Here is a 27,460-nt window from a genome sequence, read left to right as displayed (position 1 = left end):
TCGTTTGAACTTACTTTTCTCGGGTTACCTATACCGTGCAGGTCTGAGTAGATTGGGCAATTGTTTTCTTGCAGTATTTTTTCTAATCCTAGTCCTGCCGATAGGCATGATTTTTATTTTTTAACGAGGACGAGTCAACGTTTATTTAAAACTTTATCACATTAAGCTGTAATAAATGAAAAATCCTGATGCGTCTGGACACTCGTTCCCTCGTTTCAAGGTAAACAAGAATCATGCCAATGAATTGTACATACATCAACATATCGTTTACAAATGGTTTATTTTATTGTTAGTACGTACATTTGCGCCAGCACAAAAAAGGATAGATAACGAGATTTTATTATAAAATGAGAAACGTGAAGAATTTTTTTTTTTTTATCTAGACTAGACACATCACAATAGGGTTTTGACGCCAATGTACCTTGCTAACGAATTGGTTAACATATTCGATAAAATTGAAGATTAATATTCTTATTTCTCATTTTTTTTTTTTTTATTTTTTTATTTTTTATCTAACCACAGCAGTTTTCAGCCGTGAACACACATGTATGAAAATTTCGAATAATTATGAACATTTGATGTAATGCTATTCATCTTTGATTAAAGTCGAGTTTCAGTTTTACTAGATTTCGATTTCTTCAATAAAAGTCTTTTTTTTTTATTCTCATCGCTCCAACTTTCTAAGTGTAGCGTTACAACTTGTTGTTTCGTGGTCGATGAAATTTCCTCGACTCATTTCAGTTCTCGCGTGAAAAACATCATATGTATGTACAGAGCCTTGACAAGCTGAACGAATTACAGTATGTACAGGGCAGTGTTAGTATTATTCAAATTTTACTATAATTAGGCACTAATTGTAAGTGACCCTTCAAGGCTTTCCTTTTTTTCTTTTTTCCAGACCAGTGCCTACCTAACTCACGTTTATCTAATACCCAAGCACCAAAATGGCGGGGAATAAAATACCTTGGTTATCGTCTAGGCGGTATACTCTACAGCTCTGACCACGCCAAGGATGACGAAATGCAGTTGAAAGTTTCGTAATCTCCTACAATGACTGCTAATTAACGAATACGAAGTCGGGATCTCGGGCCGCAAAACTAAACGCGGGACGGTCGGGTTCACGTGTTGCTTTGTGTAAACTATGACTTACTCTTCACTCTGGCACTTGGCACTTAACGATTAGGCGGGCTTCGAGGACCGATTGTGGCAACCTTATTTTCAATCAGGGCTCGTAATCACTCGTCGCTTATTCGACGAGAATAAAGTACGATAACTTGTATCGCATCGTGTCGTTGAATGACGGAATCCCCCTGGACAGAGTTACGTGCACATAACTGTACGCTGACTTCTCTACTTTCTCTTATAACATGGCATAACTAGAGTAACGGGATTGTTAAGTGCCATAATTATAATAATAACAGCTAAGTAGTATTATTGTAACGTTATTAGCGATATATATATTACGATTAATAATAACAATAAATTAGTAATTGAAATTGTAGAGCTACACTGAATCGATAATAACTGCAGCGTGCCTTTCTCTGATTACGAGAGGGAATCAGCCGCCAGTCCGAGGAATAACACGAGCTCGTATCTATTCTTCTTGTTGCAGATATCTCTGTACGCGACACGCATTCAACCCCGAAGAATCAATAAATACAGCCACCAACTTAATCCTTAGAACGTATATATCAAAACTGTTGGACCGATTTTCAACGTATACTCGTCAACGAATAGAAATCGCTGCCTGCGATTGAGGGTCCTCAATCCGAACGGTGAATTGCGGGTTCCCGGCGTGACTTCCGACCCTGCGAATCGAATCTCCTTGAGATATATATTTCGCTGGACCTCTTCAAGATCGAATCGAAGACGTGCTTGAAGACGTAGAAACGAAACGGTTCAACTTGCTGTCGATTATTATCTCGTCTCCGTGCCGAATGTTGTAGCGGTAGAGCTGTTTGTTCGGGTAAAGCATCTCTTCCGGTCCGTACGTCGTTTTCATTTCCTGAAAAGCCAGAAGATATACCTTCAGACAATTGATCGGGTCCGCGGTGGCTTACCTTTGACAATTTTTGCGGAGAGTTAGGCGGATATGTATATATTTTTTTTTTTTTTTACTAGTGAGGACTGGATGGGACGTTGGCGTGAAGGGAGTGTAATTTTAAATTGCGATCTCGCGACTCGTAACGCGTCGTTCGAGAAACCAGAAATTCTGAAAAACACATGCACGTTTCAAATTAATTGCAAAACGACAAATTTACCTGGTCTACGTAAAACAGCCTCATCCGATTCGCTGGTATTTTGACCATGGATTCTAGCTTTGTTTTAAGCTCGAAAACCGTTCGGTAGACATCCACGCATCGTACCTGGAACGAATTCGTACATATACAAGTACTCATTCACTCAAAGCTGTGACGTAAAGTTTCGCTGTTTACGAAAAGTTCCCAAGACAGTTTGAAGATATGGTTGGCAAATAGAACGGGAAACAAGACACTCCGCAGGCGAGTTATAAGTTCGGATACTCGGGTTGATTAAATTTACCTCGACAAGATCTCCGTAGGTAAATGTGACTTTGACACGTTTCTCCGGTGTCAAATCTACGTGAACCAAAGGATCCAGCTTCCCGTGAATTCCGACCAGCTCGGCATATCTGTTGCAAACAACAAAAATAACGGATCAAGCCTTTACCAAAATTGGAATTTCCAGAAAGCAAGTCGATAATTCTCTCTTAATTAATCACAGCCCGAATATAATTCCTGGTATTCAATTAAGGAATATTGTGCGAGAGTTATCGAAGAGCAAGGTATAATTCAAAGGGAAATCACCTCTCGGGGCGATCAGCCTCCGGCTTATCCATGTAGTATCGGATGAAAGCGCGTTCGGCATCTTCCCGTTCCTGGGCCGAGATAACTCCGCCTCCATTGAGCGTTTCCACATTCGGGAGCCTGGCGATCAAAAGCTGCCGCCTTTCGTGCTCCGTATATTCTTGGGGGCTCTGGAACCAGGTAACGGGGAAATGAGATTCCGAAACCTAGCGACTAATCGGAGATCACTGTAGGTGAGTCAGCGGATCGCCGTAGATGATTTACCTCGAACAAAGGACACCCTTGGATCCTTAAGGACTTGAGAGCGGGGAACCTGGCGAGCCTCTCAACGTCGTCCCAGGTAGAAAGAAGCGTCCCGTTGACGTTGAGGAATCTTAGCATCCTGAATGGATCGTGAGGTGACCTGACTTTGGTGCTGCTCGATTCGCACTCCGACTCGGTTCTGTTGTACGCTTTTTCATCGACGAATATCCGGTTCTCCTGGCACTTGTCGGACGTCTCGGAGTCCGGTAGATTCTTGTTCTCGTTGTCGTCGCTCTCCGACGGCAGTTTTTCGTGGGACACTGATCTCGGTAAGGTGTTTCGGTTTTCTTCAAGGCTCAGAGAGCGTATCGGGCACTCGGCCAAAACCAAGCTTTCTAAGCTCGGAAAAACGTAGCCAAGCTTCGATATTTCCGACCATATCTCTATCGGGTTACCCGTGAAATGCAATTTTTTTACGACCGTGTTTTTGTTCCCTGGCTTCTCATACTCGAGATCGACAGTTTTGTACTCGTTCAACGAGAGATGAAGCTCCTCTAAATTCTTGAGAAGCTGAACCAGACCCTGAACCGTCGACCATGACGCGTGCGTTCCGTTTAGAACCAGATTCTTGAGAAGATCGTACTTTCCGTCTTTGGTTTCAAGCCCGTCCGCGAGACTGTTGAAACTCAAGTTGACAAATTTTATCTTCGGCATGTGCTGAAGAATGCCAAACACTTCGGTCCATTGGGTCAATTTGTTTTGCGCCAAGTCAAGCTCCTCGACATTCTTACACTTGTTCTTCAACTTCTCGTCGTCATTTCCGGCAGACTCTATATCGCAGTCCTGCAGGACGAGCAACGCTGGAACCGTATGACGAGGTGATTTTTTCGGTACAAAAATGCTCACTGACAACGCCGTCTTCGGAGAGCCTGACTCTGTTTCTTCGTCGGTCAGAGAACAGTCGGTCGTTGAACTGCCGTATTTCAGCTCCAAGGCTTCCAGTAAAGACGGCATCTTAGTGCATTCTGAAACAAAGAAGCAGAAGACGATCCTTTGTCAATTACGAACGCAACCGTTAGAATCGCTAAAATTCAAACGATTCACCTACTCTACACCAGGCTGATTGAATATTTACGAACACTGTGCCTTGCATCTGCGTTAACTGCAATCACTTTCAGACGTAGCTCAAGGTTGCGGAAGCCGTAAACCTACTCCTATAGATGGTTAAAAAAGTGCTGCATTGTCTCGCATTGGGATCGTCTTCGCTGAAGCAACAAATTCATTAAGAAGTAACAGCATCACGTATACGAGACAAGGATTGTCGTTCGAGGAGTAATGTAAATTTTCCGCATCGTCGACGTTATCGTCATGCACCGAGTTCGCGTCGATCGAGAAAAGCTAAACATGATCCGTCTCACACGAATCTCATGTAAAAGCAAAATTCCGGAAAGTCGAGTAAAACATTGAGGGTCGTTTTTAATCTCCCGGCGCGGAACGCGGTTCGCATTTGCCGCAGAACCTCGTCTCTCCATATCTGTTAAGGTCAACCATTGTCTTTTTGCGCCGCAGCTGAGAACCGGTCCGAGTATCCCGATATGGCGAAGCGGCTCACCTACGCGAAAAATAACTCCGATGGCGGTTAAAATTTAAACGCAACTTGACCGAAGATCCGGCAGGCAACTTGCGACGCTTGATAAAGTGGCAGTGTTATAAATAGGGCCCTGTTTATTATGGAAATACATATTTTTTTATTTAATTCATTCCCGATCTCGTTTTCTACACAAAGTATGATGTTTAGAGCCAGAAAATGCAGTATATATTTTCCATATTTTACTTTTTAAGTCTATATTATACGTACATATTTTGCAATTTTGAATACTCATTTATCAGAGCCCTAGTTATAAGTCTGCGGTTCGGTACTCAAACGCGAGGGATAGCAAAATTATGGACACATAGCAGAAATTACATCGAGTACAAGCTAATTTATTATAATTATTCTGTATACACGTTACTGCATATTGCAGTGTTACGAAAGCAAAACTTTCCAGGCACAAACAGGCCGCGATTATCTTTGTCTACATTACATATCCACATCCATAAGCGTTTCCAGCTCGCGTGTTCCATCAGACTGATCGTAAATCGGCGTGTGAAATGCAAAATTCACAGTCGAACTGCCGGGATTGAAGATACGGATAAGATTTTTTACGCCGAGCGCGATATTCTTATTTGCTTCAATATCTTTTGTCCGCGTTGCATCCGTTCTTCATATTACCGCAGGCCGCATCGATCCTCATGCAAGTGTCTTGAAAATATCACATATAATAAAGCTTCGTTTCAAATTGTTCGATTTCGAGGCAATCGGGCGCGCGCTCCCTGCCTTTGTCCATTTCTATTTTGGTCCCGAGTAACTGAACTGCGATTCGAAGAGCATCTAACGATTACGTCACGGGAAATCTGGGTTAAAAAATCGAGTGTGTTGGGAGCGGGCCAGGGCCACGCGGACTTTAAATATTCGAAACGCTCATCTGCCCTCCCTCGTTCTGTCAGCAACGCACACGACTGTCAAAATCGTAGTAAAATTATTCATTCAAATTTTTATCAAAAGAAAAAAATAAAAAAATCAAAACTACGGATAATAACAACATGAATAGTTTAAAATCGAGTCTCTAACGGAAAACTATGTTATTTCCCAAAGAACGGAAATACGAATCAGTGAGAATGAATCGGGGAATTAAAACAATAACAATTCTGCAAAGTTCATCGTCGTGTCCAAGGAAAGTATAAGATAAAAAGGATTTAAAGAAAAATAAAAAATAAACCACAATTTGGGGAAAGTCTTTGGGACGAATTATAATGTTGGCTGGTTGCATTAACTCTTTATTGCAATCTAACCCGTATCTTTTGCAATGAACGTGCCGCCAACTGCCCTACGTAATCGTAGATTGGTTCAACGGCCATGCAAAATGAACTTTCTCTATAACCTAGGCTCCTCTCTCTCTCTTTCTCTCTCTCTATCTTTTTCCGGCCCGTTTTATTCTTCTCCCTCGCGATCTGTCTCCTTCTCTTCTGGTGTCGGCCACCAACAAGCATGTGCATTATGACAACTTTGTGGTCAAGCATCGTTGGTCAGAGGAGAGAATGTCTAATGGGTTTTGTCACGTGAGACAAAGTCGCTTACAGCTTGGAAAGGACTGTTCTCCACCTGCCGATACCGTATCTATAAACTGTACAGCTACTGCGAGCCGTACCAAGAATAAAATTTTAAAAACATTCTTCGTCAAAAAGTATTACTTCTGAGATAATATTTAGTTTGTTTCACAGCTACCTGTTGCAAAATCACATCAATGTTTCAACCTAGATTCCACATTTTTATACATCTCACTCATATGTTAGGATGTATGCTAAAATTAAATTCTGCTGCCCTTCTGCAAATCTATCTGGAAGATTGAAATTCAAATGCAAACATACTTTTCACCGCTAGAATACCCGTGCTCCCATATAACTGTGATCGTCGGTAATATTTTCGAGTAAATTTAATCATTAAGAAAACACTGCTGATACCCTTTTCAAAACATTTTCCACAATGACAATGAGTGTCATTTACCCAAGGATACAAATTACCATTCACTTTTCCACTCATGTCCTCGATAACGACACGTTAATCGGGAATCTAAACGCAATTTGCATTTTTTACAAAAGGGCAGACATTGCCAGTTGAGAATTCGCAAAGCCAAGATCGAAAGTAAATAGCTTGAAGTAATGTTGGAACAATGCCATACGTTGCTGCTCTATAATTGAGATGGGAGTTAATGGCATTTGCTATTGACAGTTCGCCATCCAGTATTATCGCTATATCACATCAAACCATAATTGATAATGATCAATATTAGCCCATTCATTTATTATCAAGCAAAACTGTATCTATTACCGATAAAATCTGGTGACGATTCTTCTCGCCACCTCTCCGAAACACCGCATATGATTATAAATAATCTCTCGAAAAAAGCATCATCATAAATATATTAATTTAAATCTAAAACTCTTATCACGAGGACTGTAACATTGGATAATCACAAACTAAGTGGAACGTCTCGAGGCGATAACGATAGCATTAATCAGATTAGGCAGTCTGACGTTTTATTGCCAGCCTTACTCATGCATCGTTTGACTGCGAATATTATCAGACAAAACTTCCGATACAGACTTATTGACAATAAAGCGTGAATCAACTGCTACGTAATCTCGTGTCGATTCAGCATTGCACGCACTATAGTAGAAATCATTGAATAACAACTCTGCCACAAACATGAAATACAAAACGAACAAATCATGAAGTTGGCTAAAGAAGTCGAATCGTTATCGTTATATTACGAAAATAGTACGAATTTCCACACAAGAATATCGCATTTTTCAAACCGCGACGCGACCTCAGCTTCTGATACTTTGATCGGCAGCGTTCAATTCGGAGATGGCAAAGGCAGATGTCTGCTTCGAATTATTTATGAACATCCAGCAGCCTTCAGTCCCTGATTTGTAATGCTGATATCGGTAGCACCGAAGAATATCTTGGTACGAAACTTTATTTTTTTGCGTTCTAAAAATTTACAAGCAAAGAGCAGAACTTGAGGAAAACGGCCGAGAGGTTAAAACAAAAAGAAAACAAAAAAAAAACAAAAAAAAAAAACATACAGTATCTCGACTTCGTGCCGAGTGCCTACCAAGATTGTTAATTACACCTGCGTCGGTGATTTATGGGACAACTATCAACCGCCCAGGTTGTACGCGTGTACATCGACGCAAAACAAGAAATATATGCGCGATGCATTTCCAGTCACGGTTCTAACGTATTCTTTGTTTTCCAATAGTTTGTTTTAACGACTTTATCGATTAGCAGCAGATGTGCCAGAGGTGGGTGCACCTGGACTCGTAGAATTTGAAAATTGGAAAACATCACGCAGTAAGAAAAATCCGAGGGTCAGCGACTAGTAGCACGCACACACTGAAGGATCAAGTTGAGTGCATTCAAGCATGATTGTACGCGGTAACTACGATAAACCTCTATCTCTGTTTGTATGCGTTTCGGTTGCATTCCAATGCCTCAACGGATACGAGCAATTTTGAAGCCTCGAGCACTGATGCGCGATCAAACTGCAGTCGCCGAGGAGTTATTCGGGGTCAGTAATTGGACTTGGCGTCGTAGAAGATTGGTGAATGAGACTGACACAACGCGTGACAAAGAAATAAGGTAATTTTAACGTGCGCCACACATTCGCGCTTGCCGGTGTACGTCAGTCGAAACGCGACGATCTCGTCATCGTGTCGCGGATGCGAAAGTGAAAAAAAAAAAAGAAAAAAGAAACATTCAACGTCGCAGAAGAGGATCGTCGTGTTGTTCCGAGCACGTGCTCGACCCGGAGTCTTCGTGTCTAGAAATTTTAATTAGCGTTACGTATCAGCAGCGTAACACGAGCTACGAAGCGAGTTACGTTCTGCGTTTAGTTTTGACGAGAAATTAGCTCGCTTCTTTTAATCTTTACCTTATTTAATCTTTACCTACGACGAAGAGAGGGCGTACTATTTTTCACGGATCCCCGGTGCACTAGATTCTCCGGATTTATCCCACGCCTCCGCCACTTTGCCGAGCAAAAAGGACACGATAGTGCAGGGCGTATGACGAAACGGTATCAGGGGTCTTCCGTTTGCGGTTAAGCCCACATGGAAGACCCCCGATTCTGACACTCGAGACTAGAACTCGCACATTGCGGCTAACACCGCTGTGTGCTACATTGCTAAATATACGGGAGTAGAGACGATTACGAAATGTCAGACAGAGGCTTTCGCGCAGTGGGTCATTTGGCGCTCGAGTTAAGCTCGGTTTCCGCGACTGGCGAACACTCATCGGCAGAAAACGAGCAATTGACTAGATAGTGCGAGAAACTTGGGAAACTTTCGCAATTCAACGCTGCAACTTCCTTTTGCACCGCGATACGACGAAATTTTTCGACTTTGATTGCGCAATAAGTCTGTCTTCGGAACGAAATGCAAACACGACTTCGCAACTGGGAAACATGGAACATAAGTTCTTGATATTTGAACTAAATTCTTGCAACTTTTTACAACGCAAGAAGATATGTTAAAAATCAATTAAAAAAAAAACGAAGAAATTACGGATTACCAAATGTCCTACTTTTACAGTCCGATCAGCTAAATTAGGAAAGTTTCAGATATAAAAATTTTTCGTGAGTGGGCGTCGCGGTATAGAAGACCCTCGTCGATTTTCACAATTGCCAGAAATTGGGGGACTCTGTAATTAAAATATTCGTTGCGCAAATAGATGATTTCACACACCAGAACAGCGTTGTTGAATACCTAAGTCACATGAGTAGGTAGCTTATCTCGAAATCGATCTACGTTTCGCAATGATTTACGCGGTGTTTATACCGAACGGAATAAAAATTGCGTTCGAGCCTCTCTTTTTACGACGTATTTTAAACGGTCTGAGGTTATCGCTGGTCGGTGTACTATTCGGTTATCAGCTGATACGTGCAATATCCTAGAAATCCAGAGTGTGGACTGGAGTTGAAACGCGTGCAGACCCGAATAGAAACGGCCTGTGCATCTACTGCGCAGAATTATTATTGCACCGTTTACTCGCTCTCCAAGGTTGCACGGTGTCCGAGAATTCTTTGACTCGCTTTGTTCGTCGTTCATATCTCTTCCTTGTCAGATAGCAATTGATTGCACAAAGAAATACGGAATGCGGTGGGTAACCAGCAAAGATATCCTCCGAATTATTTAGCATCGAGTTACCTCTCGCAACGCAGTATATTTACACAGTAGTCGTTAGGTTTATTCGACTCCTCTATTCATTGTCGTTGAATAAATAATACTCGAGAATCGAACAAAGACCACCTCGGTTGCAGCCGTTTCGCGAATGCAACAAAACGGCGATCACCGGCTGTGACGACGTTACGTGAAACAAGGAATACGTATGTACGATGCTTCAACGAAACAAACAATAATAATTAGTATCTTACTCCGCGGCGTACGAAACGAAACTAATTTCACCACGTAATCTTCAAACGTCACACTCAACGCTCGTCGGATCGAGTTTCGAAATAAATTACAAACGTCGAACGTTACACCGTTTGAATTCAAAACCGTCCATAAAAATCCAGCGAAAATATACAAATTCCCATATGCTTAATGCCTGTTTTCCAGCTACAGATGAAGCGGCAGTGAGACTGCGCGGAATGACGATCGGCGCACTGGGGATATTCTCTTACACCAAACAATTTACACCTTATAATATCCAAGGATTGACATACGTCAACTAGGGCTACGGCCTTACGACGTTAGGTCGATCCGCGAAGGTACGAGTAGAAGTTCAGGGAGCGTTGACCCGTACTACTTGCAGGAAAAATCATCCCCCCGCGATTCCAGTTAGTCCAATTTGGCCGCCCTTGGTTCTGGGATAGAGAGGAAAAAAATTATCGCTGCGATGCGGGACCTAGGCCGCGTCGTTCTGAAAGATCTATCGGCAAATTGGGTCGAGGCCTGTACGCGTACGATGCCCGGGAGTAATTGGGAGGAGGAAAATGTCCCTTTCAGCGTACTACTGCACTGGTGGTGCTACTCACTGCTTGTCAAGTTATGGGCCGGGTGAATCTCCTCAGGAGTGTGTCGCGCCTCCTTGAACGCGGATCCAGGATCGCGAATATACTCTTGGGGCAAGGCACTTGGGCCGTTGATAAACGGTGAACCGACCGACGACGAACGGCTCCCTCGCCGTTCGGATTTATACTGACGATCGAGTAACTCCTTTGTTTAGTAAACAGAAACAGCTGACGGTCTATGCCCGTTGCGTGGGTGCTCCGATAAAAAACGAATCGCGCCGAACGGACCCGAACGCAGTCGGTCATGCCCGGAAATACACGATCGAAGTCTTTGCTCTCAGACGCGCGTCGATACGACTTTCTTTTCCGAGACTGTACTACACGAGGTCTACCGTGTTCCTATGCAACCGTGCCGTTCTATGCTGCGGTCTCAGGATTTCAACAGGACTTTGCTGCTCCATTGCGACCGATAATATGACAGCCGATATCTTGCGGTTGCGTTCGCGATAAACTCCACCGAGATTTGGCAATTCTTGTTTGTAGAACTTTAAACGCACAAGTTTTTTCCTGTTGACACTGCACGTGAATCTTCTTTCAGTGATTTCGAGGTCAATAGAACGTGTTTAGCTCGCGTAATGCAACCAAGAGTCTTCGCAGTTAGCCTTCCTCGATGTTGAACGGTCATTCTAGCCCAGAGATGAACTGCGTAATGTCGAGTCCAGAGTTCAGGGACAGAGACCAATCGGAATGTCGCTTGAAGAACCGCCTAGATATGTTTAAACTTTCTGCTATCGCGAAGGGTTTCAGATTCGATAATAAGATATTTTTTTTTTTTTGTTTCCTGGTTCCGAATCCCGAGACGTGAATCATCTAACACGATGACGACAATCTTTATCAGCAGCAGAGATCTCGCAGCTTTCCAAAAAGATAAAACTTCAACCAGATGACCCCGAAGAACGAGATCAACCGCTTAATTTAACTGTCCCAGCAAATTAGTACGTCATAGCGCTTTGCGTGGAGCAAAAGTTTTGAAATATCCACAGAATAGACGACGAGTCGGGTTGGCTCGCCGTTTGAAACCAGTCCTTTCGACCTATGAGATCTGAGCACGAAAGACCCGGAAGTTTTGCCTGATATTGCAGCCTTGAATACACGAGCTATACGCGCGTAGCATCCAACATACATATCGATAGATTATTTTCTATGGTGGTGATAAGCTCGTAAACATTCGCAATCGGTTCAGGGTCGTGGATATCTATCATGATTATAGGCGTGTGGAATTCGGTGAGGTTACGAAACTATTATTCCGTGGCAGATAGATCCATAAAATTTATTGTCCAGAAGCGTAAGAAATATTCACCCATCATAACTCATGCAAGTGACCGTTAACCGTGGTGTTGCCGTGTAGACGAGAGAGTACGCAGTACCCTCGTTTCAAATTATGCGTAGCCCCTGGTTGAATAGTTTTTGTTTTTTCTTTTGCCAATTTTTACGCATTTTAACCACAGCGAGATATTCATAATTTATGCGATACAACGTAAGTTTGTAGATTTGAGAAATTTGAAATGCAACGGCCAACGTACGGTGTACAGTTTCGTCTCGTGACGACCTTTCTCTCTGCTACGTATAGAGATGTCATACGCGTATTCAACTCTGATGGAAAAATACACGAGCGTCGTTAAAGTCGTACCTAATTGTAGTAAAATTGGCCTAAGAAAATAAGAACGAACGAAGCCCACCACGTCTTTATGCCTTTTCGTTAGTCAACGTCGTGCCTTCGACCCGCATCTGCAAAGCTCATTATGATAATAGTCTTTAGTACTTCTAGTCTATAAAACACTATAAACGCGTCGTACGAACATCGAAGGACAACACCGTGCAAGGCATCGCCAATGTCAATTATTTCTTCTTGTCAATACAAATCGCCCAATACTGCCAGGTCTTTCTTGTATTTATTTTCTTTATTTTTCTACTACTCAACGAGGTTCACTCGAGGTCTCGGGAATAAAACGATATGCGTAGATCTCGCGAATACCGCGCAGTTCTTCACTTTTATTCACACAAGTTGCCAGGCTTCTTGCTTCTTCGGAAACTATTTACAGCGCATACTACACAACGAATTTTGCGAATCCTCGTGATTACGACTGCCTGATGGGCGTGTGTAACAGTAGTCTGAAAGGAGAGTTCGTTCACCAGATTTCCAGACGATAGGAGAAAGAGACAAACAACATGAATCATAGCGGTCGATCTATAGTGCACGCGATAGTATACCTATGTACGGGATCGAAATTTTGCATACCTTTTTTCACGGCGCACTGACCCCAAACCTAATGAATATAATGACGGGTTTTATCCTCATCAAAATACCCCCAAGCGAAATTATTTTTCGAGTCATAATTTAGGCTGAAAGAAACACGGAACCTTATTGAAACATTCGCAGTTCTAAATTACGCCCGAATCGTAAAAACATACTTCAAACCTCGTTCATGTACATTTGCATCCAAATTCGTTACGAATATTCTTTTTTTTAACGTTTACACGCGCGTAAAATAATACATATATTGCAATTACTCACAGAAGCCAGTGTGACAATTTTCAGAGCTGCCTGAAATTTCCCTGCCAGCAGATGAGCACCGATCACTAAAATGTTAGAAATATAACATATGTAACTGTAAGAGAATGCAAAGAAGAAATTTCAACTCGGAAAAATTTGACACTTTGAAAAAAGTCACAAGATGCGAAAAAAGTGACGGCCCCAGTTCCCGTGGCAATTCATATCGCCAACCTGCAAATTGTTTGACACAGTATTCGCTGACTGAGCATACAGCTGAAACATGAATGCAAAACGATACAGCACTTGTCAGAAGAGAAAGTTTTTCATACTTAAAAATTACTAGAAATATCGTCCGTTAAACAATTTCATATAATTTATTGATACATAGAATTTATTGATCGTACGTTTAGCTAACGATATATGTATTATTTTTATCGCAAATTATGTTACATATACATATATATATATAGAGTATGTTCGATATACAGTCATTATAATAATACCTTTTACGATGATGATAATAATCACACTAATAATATTAATAATAATACTAAGTAGCAATAATTAATAATGTTGATAATAATAGTAATAAAAATAAACAAAAAAATAATAATAATAATAATAATAATGATAATAATAAAAATAATAATAACAACAACAGTAGTAATAATAATAGTAATATGAGTAGTAATATTCGTATAATGGTAGATATAATATTTATACGTTTATTTAAATATATTTATATATTTTAAATTTTTGCTAAAGCATGTTTTGCTATGCATGTTCGTAACAGCTACATTTTTGGAATGTTTCGGTAATATTTGGATCTGCCGTTCACTTTTTTGAATTTTCAAGCAGATCACTCCGAATGCGTAACGCAATTTAAAACTCCTAACTGAAAATTCGTTTCTTCTACATGTGGGTAATAAATAACATCGATTTGTTCAGTTTTTTCATACATTCACACACAAAGCTATTTATCTACTGTAGCACATTTTAAACGGCAGCTCATTTTTTTCAGTTTCACAAATGCAACTGAGCCGTTGTACCCATTAATGGTCAATAGATGATTTTCGTTACTATATATTCTTTCTTTCGCGCTGTCGTTTTTCCTTCTTTCATTTCCTTCATCAATCATTTCTTGCATCAATTATTGCATACTTATGTATATTGTTATTATTACTTCACGTGTTTAGAATACGATTGAAAACAGTCGCAGACTTTTTGGGGATTATTTTCAAACGCAAAATTCTGTTCAACATTTCTACAATTATTCATAAGTGTATATATAATGCATTAAAACTATTAACTATTCGTATATCATTATATGTATTTTATATAATTTTATAATAATTATCTACTTTTAGGTACACATCTTTCTTTTTGTCCACACATGCGAGTATATTTTGAGATCACCAGCTGGAATTATTCTTTGGCTAAAGTTCCGTAAAACTTTATCCAAAAGTTCAATTAAAGTTTTAACAGAAGCATAACTTCATCCTGTGGCGCAGATGATTCAGGCTTACCGTGCTTCAAGGACTATGAAAAAAAATACTCCAAAACGCTTCAATGACAGATGAAATGATTCTTTGCTATCCCAATCATATGTTTCACCGATCAAAAATACTATGTACTAAATCGCCATCTTTATGAATACATAAAAGTAAATAGCATATTCACGTTGTAAATTATTTGCTCCTAGTAATCACCTACCATTTAATCCTTGTCTCTTGCACGGCATCATAGAATGTAGAATATTTTATGTTTACTCCTATTTCATACCAACATTAATATAATACTTTGATTACTTAGCAATTAATAATTATATATTACTCAATGTATTATATTTCACGCCTTATATCTAGTGACTAGAGTGTACACTCTTTGAATCCTTTGCAGGACGAAAACGCGTAAAGAAAATTAAAAAGGAAACCTATAATTATTGATCGTATCTAATATACGAATCGTATATATATTATACGATTCGAAACTAGCGATTCTTAAATCTAATATTTGGTGTAGCTGTCTCTCACTGAATTGGGCAATTTCTTGCCAACTGAAGCATAACTCAAATGAAACTTACGTAATAATATATATATACTTGGTTGACTAACACCTAATTGGATAAATAGACTTATAAGTATTGTACTTCATAATCTTTCGTCTTAATATTATGCACACATTTTTTTTTACTAGAATTGTCGATACCTGTTCTTTTTTTTAATATTCATATCATGTCTACTGCGTAAATTATTTCTATGAATATGGTAATAACTATTTTTCTACAATTTAGAATGACTATATAACGTTTCTTAGACCATCTGCAAACCGAAATCAACAAGATATGCATGTTGGTAAAGTGTTACATATTAATCTCTAAAAAAAGAGTTTAATCGCTATAACGTTATTAAACAACTAACAATCCTAAGTGAAAACATAAATAAGAATGACAATTCAATCAAACTTTCTTAGGGTACATATATATACGTTAAACATATATGTATGTATATATTTAGTTATTGCAAATTGCTAAAATGGGAAAATCTATTAACATTTAAACGCGGGATAGATTTCCTATTCAGCTGTTCCGTATAAGCAGTTACTTATTATTTAAAATTAAATATTTTTCCAAATGATATTTCAGTTCATGAAGAATAAAAAAAACACATTATCAACATTACCTGGAAAGCCAGCTTTTGTATTTTTCACACAGCCCTTGAAACTCGTAAAACTCCGAAATTACTGAACCACAGGAATTCTACGATATTTAGCTAGTTTAACAAAAGAGCAGTATTGTCTTTGCTTAAAAATTAATTCTTCGAAGTTTTTCTTAAGTTTTATAAACTATCTTTGTATCCCCTGCATCACTGCATTGTGGATTACATCAACGTATGATTTCTTACATCATCACTAAGAATATTATAGTAAGCAATATAACGGTTAATTATTTTCTTAGTCACACGTTCGTCACTAACTTATAACTCTCGTAAGTTCTTAAATTATAATTACAGAACTAAACCCTTAACACTACGTATAATTAATTATGTCTCATAATACCGACCTACCTTATTCCTAGGAAACCTCATTAATCCGACGAATCCGAATCCGACTCTGGTGGCTGTTCAGGAAATTCATTGTGCACCTCGGGTGTAGCTTCCGGAATTTTCTTACTCAACGTTGCTGTGACGTAAGCGCCTGGTCCCTCTCCTTGCGTATGCTCGATACCAACCCTGATGAAAATCGCATTTATTTCCGTAATTTTCTACACCTCAGGAAGTTCACAATTGGTATTGCTTCTTTAGCCACATCCTCATACGACATACCTATATTCATGCCGCGACAAATTCCTCACGTATTTCTCAGGTGGATTGTCGCTGTCGCTGTTCTGAAGACTCACACTACGCGCTGTTGTGTGAGACACCTGCGTAGCTGGCATTGTGAACTCGACGTAACAATATTCAGCCAGTTGTTCAGGGATCTGATCGTACGAAGTCAAAGCCATTCTACAGACAAGCTGATGGGTCGTGTAGGCACCTGGAAACGAAAGTTATTTCAACTTGGACAGTTGCAATATTCGCCAGATAATATGTACCAATATGTTGGACAACGTTACAGAGTTTCTTCACGCTAATTCCTCGGAAAATTAGGTGCCAGAAATTTCTTTCAGATTGGAACTTGCACGCTGCGTAGCTCGAACTCCACTCGACGAATCGATAAAGGCGAACGCAGCGCGTACTGCGTTAATTATAATTAATCAAATGGCAAACAGTACCTTGGCCTTCTTTGGGTAGTCTTGGCATTCTCCAGACTATGGCACGATGCTGATGTTCGTATTTGGCCTGGCCGGAGGTCACCTCCATCAGTTGTGGTTCTAGCGTGTCAACGGCTCCCAAGAATCTCTCTATACCCTTGATCTTCCCAGTTCTTCGATGAGCCGACTTAACAGAGCCGTATCTGAAATGCTTCTCAACTCTAAAGAGGTAGATCCAACACTCGGGAATCGGAAACCGAACCATCACATCCTCGCAGGGCACCTGGCCGAGCTTCCTCGATGCAAAACCGGGCACCAAAATGTCTGCTCTCAGCTCAACCTGTTAAATACGCCTTATGAAATCTGCATTTATGAATAACATTGAGACAGGATTCGTTGAATCACTGTTATTGCTTTCAACAAGAATTCAAGTGTACTGATACACACAAGGATGAGGGTTCCCTTTCCGCATTTTACATAAATCATATTACAAATGGTTCTCCTGTATCTACATATGCTAAATATGTGCATGCTTTCCGCCCACCTTGTTTCCGGTTACGCACATGACGGCTTTCAGCTGTAGGGGTAACTCCCTATTCTTAGGGGGTCTTACCCTGAATCTCATCAACTCGATGTAACAGGCATCAGGCGGTTTAAACCTTACAAAATGTTAGTGTGTTATCAATTAGCTTGGCAAGCAGTGCTGATAGTTTTATTACTTTATTATGGGTGCATTTTGTATTGGACAAATGAAATTCGAGGAGTTTGGAAAAAATCTAGGAAATATAAAAAGATAAAACTTGCTTTCGTAATAAATACGGAGTAATTTTCACTCACTTTATAATCCTAGATCTTTCGTACTCGTCCTGCTGTACGCAGGAATGGAATTCAACGTTTTCTAACCGAATCCATTCCTCTGTTACCACGGGGATTATATCGTGTCTTCCAACAACTTCTTTACCCTGTCTCCACATATCGTTGATTCCCAACTCAACGTCAGGCATTCCTAGGAGGATTTGTTTGGTTAGCGTACTAACGACCTTGTGTAGCAGCACTTGGAGATAAAACTCTCCTGAAATATCTCACCTGATAAAAATCCCAAGAAGAAAAGACGGACCCTCGCAATTTGCTTATCAACATGTCCTTCGGCGCTTTGTTCAACGTAAAGCTCGTCGACTACCGTTATTTGTACCTCCTCCATCTTGTAATTCAAGGCTCGATCTCTGTGAGCTGGTAACCGGAAGAGAGCTTCCTCAACGGCGTTCGAAAATTGTTTCATATCCTCGTAACATTGAGAACCAATTTTGAAAAGTTGTGAGATCTGTTTGGGTGTGAGAATTATAAAATTTATTCTTGGAACATTATGAAACGCCGACGCTTGGTTGATGTAAAAATGGCAATTATAAATAAAACTGCTTCTACCTGAGGTGCGTGCTCAACAGGAAGTCCCAGCTTCTTAAGATCACTACCAAACTCCTTGACTCCTTGGTAATCTCCCTGGATGGCATACGCCGCAAACTGGCTCAGCTTGTTAGTGATCCTTTCTGCTTTGGTAACCTGACCTGGTCTGACCCCAGGCCTCTCTTTGTAAAAAATGTACTGCAACTTAACCGTGAAGATCTTGCCGTATTGATCGAATTGCTGTGCACCAATATCCGATACTGAATAGCACGCCTGCAAAGGCAGCTCTTGGAACGGATCCTTGTCATCTTTTCCATTGAATAGTTGAAGAACCGGATTATCGCCTTGATAAACTAATTTCACAAAGATTTTCTTCCAGAATCTTTGACCAGTGATCTTCTTTTTATTTGGCTGACGCAATTGCATCTCCCATCCGTCTCCGATATACGTCACTCGTGGAAAATCCTCCAATGGTTGACTTACATCTTCGTCAAATAACGGAGTTGGTGGAGTTTCCTGGAGAGTCAAAAAATAAATTATTCTCCACCATGCTTCAAGCTCATACGCTTTAAAGCCTCAAGTCAAGTCAAGTGTTTGCCAACCTGAGAGTCAGTCCTGGTCATTTCGCCGGCCTGTGCTGTCTCCAATGGTAAAGCAGCTTCTTGAGCAAATCCAGCAGACTTGTCGAAGGGATTAAAACGCGGAGAAGAATCAGCGTAGGCAGAATTCTGCGGACTTCTTGGTGGTGGCGCAATGACAGGCACCGGACCACCTTCCGTGGCTGTCAGCTGATCCCCTTCCTTTGGTCTAAGAACATACTCTGCTATACTTACTTGCTATACAAGAGATGTATAAATTCCTCTTCGTGAAAGGGGACAATATATTTCTAAAGGCATTTACACTAGAGCGCTAGCTTACTTGATGAATATACTGAAATCTGGTGCTTCATCCGAATCCACAGATTCGGTCCTTTTCGCTTTGTTATCCTGAGGTGGTGCTGTCATACTAAGAAAAGAATCGAAGCCTTCGTTCTCACCAAAACCTGTCGCAGTTTCAGACCCGGCCACGGATGAATCACCCCAAACTTATGAGAAAAATTTAAAAACTGTTAGTAGGACCGAAAGAAAAATTTTGGTAATAAAATCACTAAACACCAGTGTGCTCTTACCGTCGCTAGATGTGTCCATCGCAGTTTGTCCAGCACCAAACGCATCGAAAAATGACTCTCCCGGTGGTTCAGGCTCCGCCGCTTTATCGAACTTAGAAGCGAAAGCGTCGAAAGCATCTCCTGTGGATTCAATGACTTTAGCTGTTGCGGAGAAGTCATCGAGACCTTCCGTTTGGTAAACCCCACTAGAAGGAAATTCAGAGGCTAGTTCAGGGCTGGTAGAAACCAGAGAAGGTTCCCGTTCCGACTGGCTCAAGTCACCCAGTAGATCCGATGCAAATGTAGTGGTATCCTGTTGCGCAGAGAACGGAGCGGAGGTCGTATTCACTCCTGGGACCGTTTCAGTATACAGAGGTTCAATTATTCCAAAAGCAGAAGCAGTCGAAGATACGAAAGACTCGGTCAATGGTTCTGCAGTGGTCATCATAGTCGGGGCTTGATCAAGCATGGAAAATGTAGAACTCGTTAGTTGCGCTCCAATGGTATCAGAGAAAGTGGTCTCTGCAGTAGAAGAGAAGTCAGCTGACGCGATGTCCTGGATGAAGTCAGAAGCTGTGAACGGGCTGTTGGCCGAGAACGGTGTCTCCGAACTGATGGATAGTCGCTTTTCAACCGCGGTTGCGGCACTCTCGGTCGGATAATCTGAGGTGTGAATCGCGTCACCCTGGGGAACCTCAGTTTCCACATCTGCAAACGGATTCTCCTGAGTACTAGTAACCCTTGTGATAACGGAAGTTTCAGTACTAGAGAACAAGGTGGGTTCCGTCTTTGGAGCAGAAAATATCATGTCTGATGCGGAAGTGGGTATATTATCCAGGTTCGGTGCATCGAAGAGATCCATTATGTCGCTATTTCTCAAGTTTGTCTCAGGCTTGCTGTCGTCTTGGGCAAGTTCTGGTACGTTGCCGTCGACGTCTAGCAGATCAGCAAAACTATGTTCTGGAGTTGGCGACGGTGAATGCATCAGGGTAGGACTTGGAGTTCTTGTTGCTTGGAGGCGGTCCAGTAGATGATTAGACGTAGCATCCATCGCACCGGTCACCGAGAGAATTAAATCTTTGGTTTTCGTTGTTTGAGAAGAAGGTGGAGGAGGAGGCTGAGGCCTTGGCGGAGGAGGTCTCATGGGCGGTGGTTTTCCATTTTTAGGTTCAAGAACTTCAGCTGGATACCCTGTTTGAACGATCATTACTGGGGATGTTTTACTAGTTTCTTTTGGACTACCGAAAAGGTCGGTCTCTTGGTCTAGTGGCTTCTGTGGTTCAGGTTCTGCCTGACCAAATAAGTCTGTATTTTCACCACCGTAAATGTCATTCGATTGCATATCCATCGGAAATGCAGTTACCGAGGAAGTTTCAACGCCGAACAGAGAACTTGGCGCTGTACTTTCTACGCCGAAAGATGCGAAAGGATTGTTGGAGTCTATAGTAGATGGTGGTTGATAACCTGGATCGACACCGAAATTTAAAAATGGATTTTCACCACCGCCAGATGCTGTTGCAGGGCCAAAGTCCTGCAGGAATGGATTCGAAGCTTGCTGATTTCCAGCAACGTCGGTTTGATCGTCATAATCGTCCATAAGGAACGGATTTCCACCCTTGGATTCCATCTTGAACGAGCACTAAACTTCGTCAATATCTAGCAACAATAAATAGAGACAGTACTTATCTGCGAGCGCTCAACGATTAGCAGTAAACCAATAGTCAACGAAAATGAATAAAGTGGAAACGATATTGCAATTCGATAATTATTATTTTTCTATCAGTTCCGACTCGAGTAATTTCAACTCTGTCTTGCCAGGACCAATCGTGGCAAAGCTTGTGTCAAAAGGATCGATATCCTCTTCCTCGGGAAATTCTCTCGATTGAAAGGGTGTCAAAACTTTTACGCCTGTATCTCGACCAGACAACCCCAGAAAATCTTGTGGCTTCTCCGGTTCGCCGGCCCGCGGATCAAAATCGTCTTCAACAGAAAGTTCTGGGTCAAAATTCTGCTCGTTGCAGAGTTTCTTCGAGGGTAATTGTTCAGGTATTTCGCTTAGCTCACTTTCAAGTATCCTTAGTTCAGCTTTTCCAGGAAGAATATTACCTATAATGGAAGTGTCAAATGGATCGGTGTACAAAATGTCTTTCTCTTGAATGGTTACCGTGCCCTCAATTCTTGGCGTTAAAGGTTTCGCATCTACTTTAAACTCAGCGTCCAGTAGACTCTCTTGTCTTCTGGGTTTAGCCTTTTTGTTGTGAGCTTCGATATTCACCTCGAAGACCGATTTTTGCTGCTCTTCGGATTCCTCTATCAAAGAAGTGGACACACCCACGATCTTCAAACTCTTCGGCCTAGCAGTAGTCGCTGAAAAATCCGAGAATCTTCTTCCTTGATTGATCTCAGCTCCCTCAGCTCTCGGATTAAAGTCGTGATCACTCAAGCTATGAGAAAGCTGGGAGTCTCGCTTCAACAATTCGGATTCTATCAATTTTAACTCTTTCTTTCCAGGTGCAACTTTTGCCACAAAGCTTGTGTCAAAAGGATCGATGTCAGCCTCGTCGCCGGGTTCGTCTTCAGATAAAACTTCTTCAAACGATCTCTGAGAATATGGTGTCAAAGGCTTCGAGGGAATTGATTTTTCCTCTTCTGAAGTCTTGAGCAAATCAGGTCGTTGAGACGGAGTTGGTAAATCAAATGCGACACTTTTTACGGGAGCAGCGAGCCCGAGTTCTTCTGGTCTAGATGGTTTCCGACCTTGTTGAGGAACTACGGCGTCATCTGCGTCCCCAAAAGTAACTTCGAAATTAGGAGGAGATGGTTTGATAACTTTCGGAGGTGCGGGAGGTCGAGACGGAGCAGATTTGACAGGAGTTTCGTCTCCTCGTGGATCAAAGTCGTCGTCAGAGAGAGGCTCGGCGTTCTCAACTTCACCAAGAAGTTCCCGTTCAAGGAATTTAAGCTCAGTTTTTCCAGGCGGAAGCTCCACTACGCCAGAGGTATCAAAAGGATCGACGTAGGTGATCTCTTCAATTGGAGCGATGGGCTGATCGACTAATTGACTTAGATCTGTGACAGAACCACCTAAGAGATCCTTTTGAATAGTCGAAGAAGCGTCAGTGTCAAAGATGTCACCGTCTTGGTCGTCAGCGTTCTTTATAAGCCCAGTTTCGTAATCACGACTGAGGCCAGCAGGATCGGTAAGAGATATAGCGACTTCAGAAATGGGAAGATCTTCAAGCTCCTTTTCGATGCATTTCAATTCCGTCTTCCCCGGTAAAAGATTTTCAGCAAAAGTAGTATCGAACGGGTCTTCCTCGTTTACAAAAGTTGCAGCTTCGAAGCTTGCCTCAATTATCTCACTCTGAAACTTGTTTTCCTCAGATTCTTTGGCACTAAAAGGATCATCAGCTTCTTCAAGTTTCAAAGGTGTTTCCGAAGTCGTGCTCAGATCAAACTCAGTATCATCCAAATCAGGTATTTCTTCAAGGATAGTTTTTTCCCTCAGGACCTCAAACTCGGAGATATCAACTGGGTCAGAGTCGAGTTTGAAAGTGGTGGTTGCGTTGGTCTCCGGTGTAACCGGTCTTGGCAAGACGGGTGGTAGCTTCGTTAAGTCGACAGGAATGTCAGGAAGATCGGAATCATCATCAAGAAGTGTTTTCTCTACGACAGCTGACTCGACAACTCCGGTGGACGGTAACGAGTCCAGTTGCTCAGACTCGTCAAAATCACCAAGCAGCAAATCGTTTTGGGTCTTAACCTTCCTAGGTCTGGATATCTTACAGGTGCTCACGTGATCTATACGACCGGACAATACTTCAACGGCGTTTCCTAAGCTAACAAGTTTATTTCCTCGTTTGTCAACGGTCTTCAGCACCTTGTCAGCGCTCGTTGTATCGAAAGGATCGTCTCCAAGTTCCTCCTGCGTAGGACTTTCTGGAATGTAGGCGAGTTGAACGTCGATGTTCTGAAGAACGTCTACATAAGTGGTGTCGAAGATGTCTTCTTCCGCTGAGTCTTCCTGGTCATCTTCGTCGTCGGGTATCTCGACGAAACCATCAGAGACGTCGTTAACGGGTTTCTCTTCCTCTTCGGGGCTCTTTTCACCAATTGGATTACCACTCTCGTCGAAGCCTACCCACCGCTTGGCCTTTTTCTTATCATTTTGAGCATTGGCTACCTTAGGATCCTCTAGCGGTGCTTTGCGTTGGAAAAAGGACGTCGACTTGATGCGGTCTAGGTCACCCTGACTTTTCTTCAAGATCGAGTCTACACCAGCTGTCAAGGCCTCGAACTTCTTCCACTCGTCGGATCCCGCGGCTGCGGAGTCTGCGTTGGGCTCAGCTGCACCAGGGTCGCCACTCTCGGCGGCTCTTTGCTGGGCCTCGGCCCGCTCTCTCCGGTAACGCTCAAGCTCTTCGGGGTCAAACTCGTCCTCTTCCGCCCCCTTCTTTCCCTTCTTCTGCTTTTTCTTCTTCTTCAGACCCTTGGCTAGCTTGTGCATCCTCTAAGAGCTACCGCGGTGTGACGGAGGCCTCTGGAATCATTCCAAGACAGTCGCCGTTTAACCGCAAACTGAGTAGTTAAAAATTAAAAACTTCCACCGACATTCAAAACTATATGTATTTGTTTTAAGCTGACATTTCACACGTTAACGAGCGTTCCTGTTTTAAACAACTGGCAGGAGAATACACTGGTAACCTTGAACCTGTCAAAATCAGTCTAAGGGTCTGTACATACGTAAAAGTCATTTGGCATTGTTCAATATTCCGACCGATAACGGCTACGCCGTGTAGAAGCTGCAATCGCAATGAAATTCAGGCTTCCGTTAATGACAGAGTAAATTATATTTTTCAATTTTTCAGCGTGGGTGAAATTTTTCTGTTGCTAGAAGTTATACCTAAATAAGTCTCGGAGAGGCAAAAACATTCTACAAATAATGATACTGAGGTTGAACTTTTCATCTGGCTGATTTTAATACATTGTACGGGATGTTTGCCAAGCGTCGGTGCGATCGATGTATGGCACCGCACTACACCAGAACCTTTCTATATACATACTCTTTACTCGCATATGCAATAAATAAGCTTATATATTCATACCACATGCAGAATTTACATTTTAATTAAATTCTCAGCGTGCCAACGGCTTCTTAACATTTCTGGATTCAGGTAAGTGATTCAAAATTCCCTTAGTTATTTCTCATCACTCCTTCAATATTAAGGGCAAAGGCTAGAGAATTACGTACTTTAAAATGAGATCAAACCGACTTCAATGGCTGCAATTAAAGTTCAACACACGGATATAAAAATAACTGTATTAAATGACAATAATCTTTACCTTGCAGGGTATGTTTCAACACCCATTACCGACAAAAATCTGCACAATCCTCTGCATTTGCAATCAACCAGCGCTCGTGGAGAAATGTTTAATTATCTCTGGGGTTTAAATCGATTCCCGTCAAAGTAACCTGGCTCTTTGCCTAAATCAAGATTCCCTCAGATATCTAAATGCGAAGTGAGATCCAAGCAATTCAAAGAACTTTGAATATTTCTTATAATCCACAAGCAGCACTGCAAATCGAGAGCGAACCGCGGTATGATGAAAAACTGACGTCATATATCACACTCGTCGCACGATGTTTGAATTTAGTTAAACAAGAAATTAAGAAATAATGAATCAAACTTCATTGTGTATTTCACCTTTTTTTTCACTCTTCTCGATGACGAAATTTGACCCAGTTGAATGCGGTGAAATTGACGAGCTAGTTATTTCGAGATTATCGATTCGCGGTACCGTGGGGTAAGCAACGGGTGCCGGTAAGAGAAAGAAGGTAGATCCGAAGCTCGAGCTAGTGCGAATGAATGAGCAAGAGACGCGACGAAACGTAAGGCGAAGACTTAAGTCGAACTTATATTTAGAAATCAGTACTTTTGCTCTGCGGCCGTATGAGCAAAAAATTTATGGACCTGGGCACTTGATAGACTATAAACTGAAAGTCTATATTAAATGGAAGACTAATTCAGAATTGCCATCGTAAGATTCATGGTACTAAATGATAAACTTCAGTAAAATCTGGATCTGTAATGGAAGCTATTTTTGATCCTTACTGTCGGGATATTCAGCTTACTCTTTCACAGGTATGAAACTAATTCTTGCACTTGTTTAAACACCGAGGGCAAGTAATGATGACGGTCAAAAATAATTTTACATGATATCCTTGCGGTTTCACGTTACTTTAGTTTTTCACCGTAGTTCTGAATGAATAAATTTATAGATGAAAATGTTAAGTAAAGGAGTGGCATTGATAGTTTTTCTCCCAGCGATGACGAGCACATAACTTTTCCGTAAAATACGGAAGTGTGGCGACAATTTCGATTTTTTGCTTTGAAGTATATGAAAATAAAAATTTTCAGTACCTTGTGAAAAGCTCCATTTTCAAGTGACACTTTAGTTCGTTATCGATTTGGCCTTCGAACCCTTTTGATCTCTCGGCGCTTACACAACCTCTCATAGACGTAATTTTGAGTGAACTGGTTTTATCCTATTACAATTTTTTTTGATCGAATCCTTCGACAATTGATTATGAAAATCTGATAGCAATCGCGGAGTTGATTATTAATTACATTGTTTCATATATTGATAACGGAATCTTTCCTCGGTAAGCTTATGTTAAAATATATAGGAAATTGTAAAGATGACCAAAAGTATGGAAAAACTCAGCGAATGTTTTCATTAAATTCAATGAGACATAGAACAAATGTCGACGAGATGAATTAAACGATTACTTCAAAAACTCGAAAAGTCCAAACGCGGACTCCATTACTGCAGAACGAGGCCGATTGGATTGAATGATTTTAAGCTCCCCCAACTCGCTACATATCGACAGCTACTTACAATTAGACACGCGCCCGGAAGTGATTCTCGATCAATGATCGAAAAGTAATTGAGAATTTGCGAAAAAAAGGTGAAATTGCGAGATGGATAAAACTTGGAGTATATCATGCAGACTCCCGTGTAGCAGGCAGGAAGATGGTAGGTAACGTTAGTCGATACTCACAATTTGAGCCTCATCAGCCCCGTCGACGATGTGCACATTTTTTACGCGTCATTCCGCGACTACAGCCAAAAAAGAATGGTATTATTAATAACTTCCCGATCACTACACTGGCCGTGGACGTGTGGCAGCGTAAACCTTTGCAGCTGCAAGTCCAATATTTCCGAAGCCCGCCGAGAGCCTGAGGCTCTGATGAAAGCGCCGGCTCTGCTGACTCGCTCGCGCAAGCTATTTCCAACATCGATCCGTTCGCCGAGAATGCGCGAATGCGCGCACCCCCGAGGACGCGGACGTGGGCGAATATCCCCGTGTAAAACACGCGCGCGTGATGCCGTGTAGGAACGTGTGCCGGATGCATACACGTATACGAGCGTAATAAGGGGGCGAGAGAGAAAGAGGGTGGATCTTACCCCTCCGAGTAGGGCTTGTATAAGGTAAAATGTTGGACGATGTCACGTGGGTTTTAACGCTCGATGACGATCGTCTGACGATACCGAAGTCAGATCCGATTCGTCGTCCCGATACTTTTTTTATTAGCGTCAGTTCGAGGGATCTCTTACTTCTATTGTCTATAGACTTTCTTTAGCCTCATATTACTGGATTATACTCGTAAATACTGTGTGGCAAAGCTTCGACGTTTTCCTTAGCAACTGTATAATATTCCTCGGATAGAAGATAAATCGTTAAAAACGAATGCCATCCCAATCGACGATAGATGGCTTAAAGTTTCGTCAACCAAAAGAGCGTTATATAAACGAATCTATAAAATACACGTACAATCGGTACTAAATTAAAAAAAAAAAAAAAATATCCAGTTTCTCTTGATAGGAATAGGTATTCTTTCACGATTCGTATAGAATTTA

The 27,460-nt window shown here is 41.5% G+C and overlaps 2 protein-coding genes across 7 annotated transcripts; both read right to left on the bottom strand.

Annotated features, from left to right (window-relative positions):
- Window positions 1-263: 263 nt before the first annotated feature.
- LOC124185757 (tubulin-specific chaperone cofactor E-like protein) lies at window positions 264-10,884 on the bottom strand. Of its 6 annotated transcripts, none has more exons than XM_046576838.1 (7): window positions 10,709-10,884; window positions 10,397-10,537; window positions 3,090-4,093; window positions 2,826-2,995; window positions 2,542-2,650; window positions 2,262-2,366; window positions 264-2,005 (listed from the first exon to the last, which is right to left on the bottom strand). In XM_046576838.1, exons 3-7 carry the CDS (start codon window positions 4,080-4,082, stop codon window positions 1,853-1,855), a joined length of 1,530 nt encoding a protein of 509 aa, XP_046432794.1. In that variant the 5' UTR covers window positions 4,083-4,093; window positions 10,397-10,537; window positions 10,709-10,884; the 3' UTR covers window positions 264-1,852. The 6 variants fall into 6 exon arrangements, with proteins under 6 accessions (XP_046432794.1, XP_046432795.1, XP_046432793.1 ...); XM_046576839.1 differs by having other exon boundaries at window positions 10,420-10,537; XM_046576837.1 differs by lacking the exon at window positions 10,397-10,537.
- Window positions 10,885-13,897: 3,013 nt separating this feature from the next.
- Window positions 13,898-26,826, bottom strand: LOC124185565 (protein stoned-B-like). Its single transcript, XM_046576442.1, has 12 exons — window positions 26,601-26,826; window positions 21,309-24,077; window positions 19,559-21,176; window positions 19,309-19,474; window positions 18,993-19,197; window positions 18,412-18,906; window positions 18,076-18,310; window positions 17,827-17,995; window positions 17,534-17,648; window positions 17,011-17,329; window positions 16,562-16,772; window positions 13,898-16,468 (listed from the first exon to the last, which is right to left on the bottom strand). Exons 2-12 carry the CDS (start codon window positions 24,042-24,044, stop codon window positions 16,324-16,326), a joined length of 6,414 nt encoding a protein of 2,137 aa, XP_046432398.1. The 5' UTR covers window positions 24,045-24,077; window positions 26,601-26,826; the 3' UTR covers window positions 13,898-16,323.
- Window positions 26,827-27,460: the final 634 nt, after the last annotated feature.

This window comes from Neodiprion fabricii, chromosome 6, assembly GCF_021155785.1.
Source record: "Neodiprion fabricii isolate iyNeoFabr1 chromosome 6, iyNeoFabr1.1, whole genome shotgun sequence".
Lineage (NCBI taxonomy): Eukaryota > Metazoa > Arthropoda > Insecta > Hymenoptera > Diprionidae > Neodiprion > Neodiprion fabricii.
Note: the sequence above shows the minus strand (reverse complement) of the source record. Positions and strands in the feature narration are given on the sequence as shown.

Bases quoted from the DNA above. Each gene is read 5' to 3' on its own strand.
- LOC124185757 (XM_046576836.1), bottom strand. From the start codon at position 4,221: ATGCAAGGCACAGTGTTCGTAAATATTCAATCAGCCTGGTGTAGAGTA. The intron at 2,996-3,089 runs GTAAATCATCTA...ACCTGGTTCCAG, and splicing joins AAGGGTGTCCTTTGTTCGAG to AGCCCCCAAGAATATACGGA. The intron at 2,367-2,541 runs GTAAATTTAATC...AATTCGTTCCAG, and splicing joins CCTACGGAGATCTTGTCGAG to GTACGATGCGTGGATGTCTA.
- LOC124185565 (XM_046576442.1), bottom strand. From the start codon at position 24,044: ATGCACAAGCTAGCCAAGGGTCTGAAGAAGAAGAAAAAGCAGAAGAAG. The intron at 18,907-18,992 runs GTTGGCAAACAC...TTGACTCTCCAG, and splicing joins TGACCAGGACTGACTCTCAG to GAAACTCCACCAACTCCGTT. The intron at 16,469-16,561 runs GTATGTCGTATG...GATTTTCATCAG, and splicing joins TTGTCGCGGCATGAATATAG to GGTTGGTATCGAGCATACGC.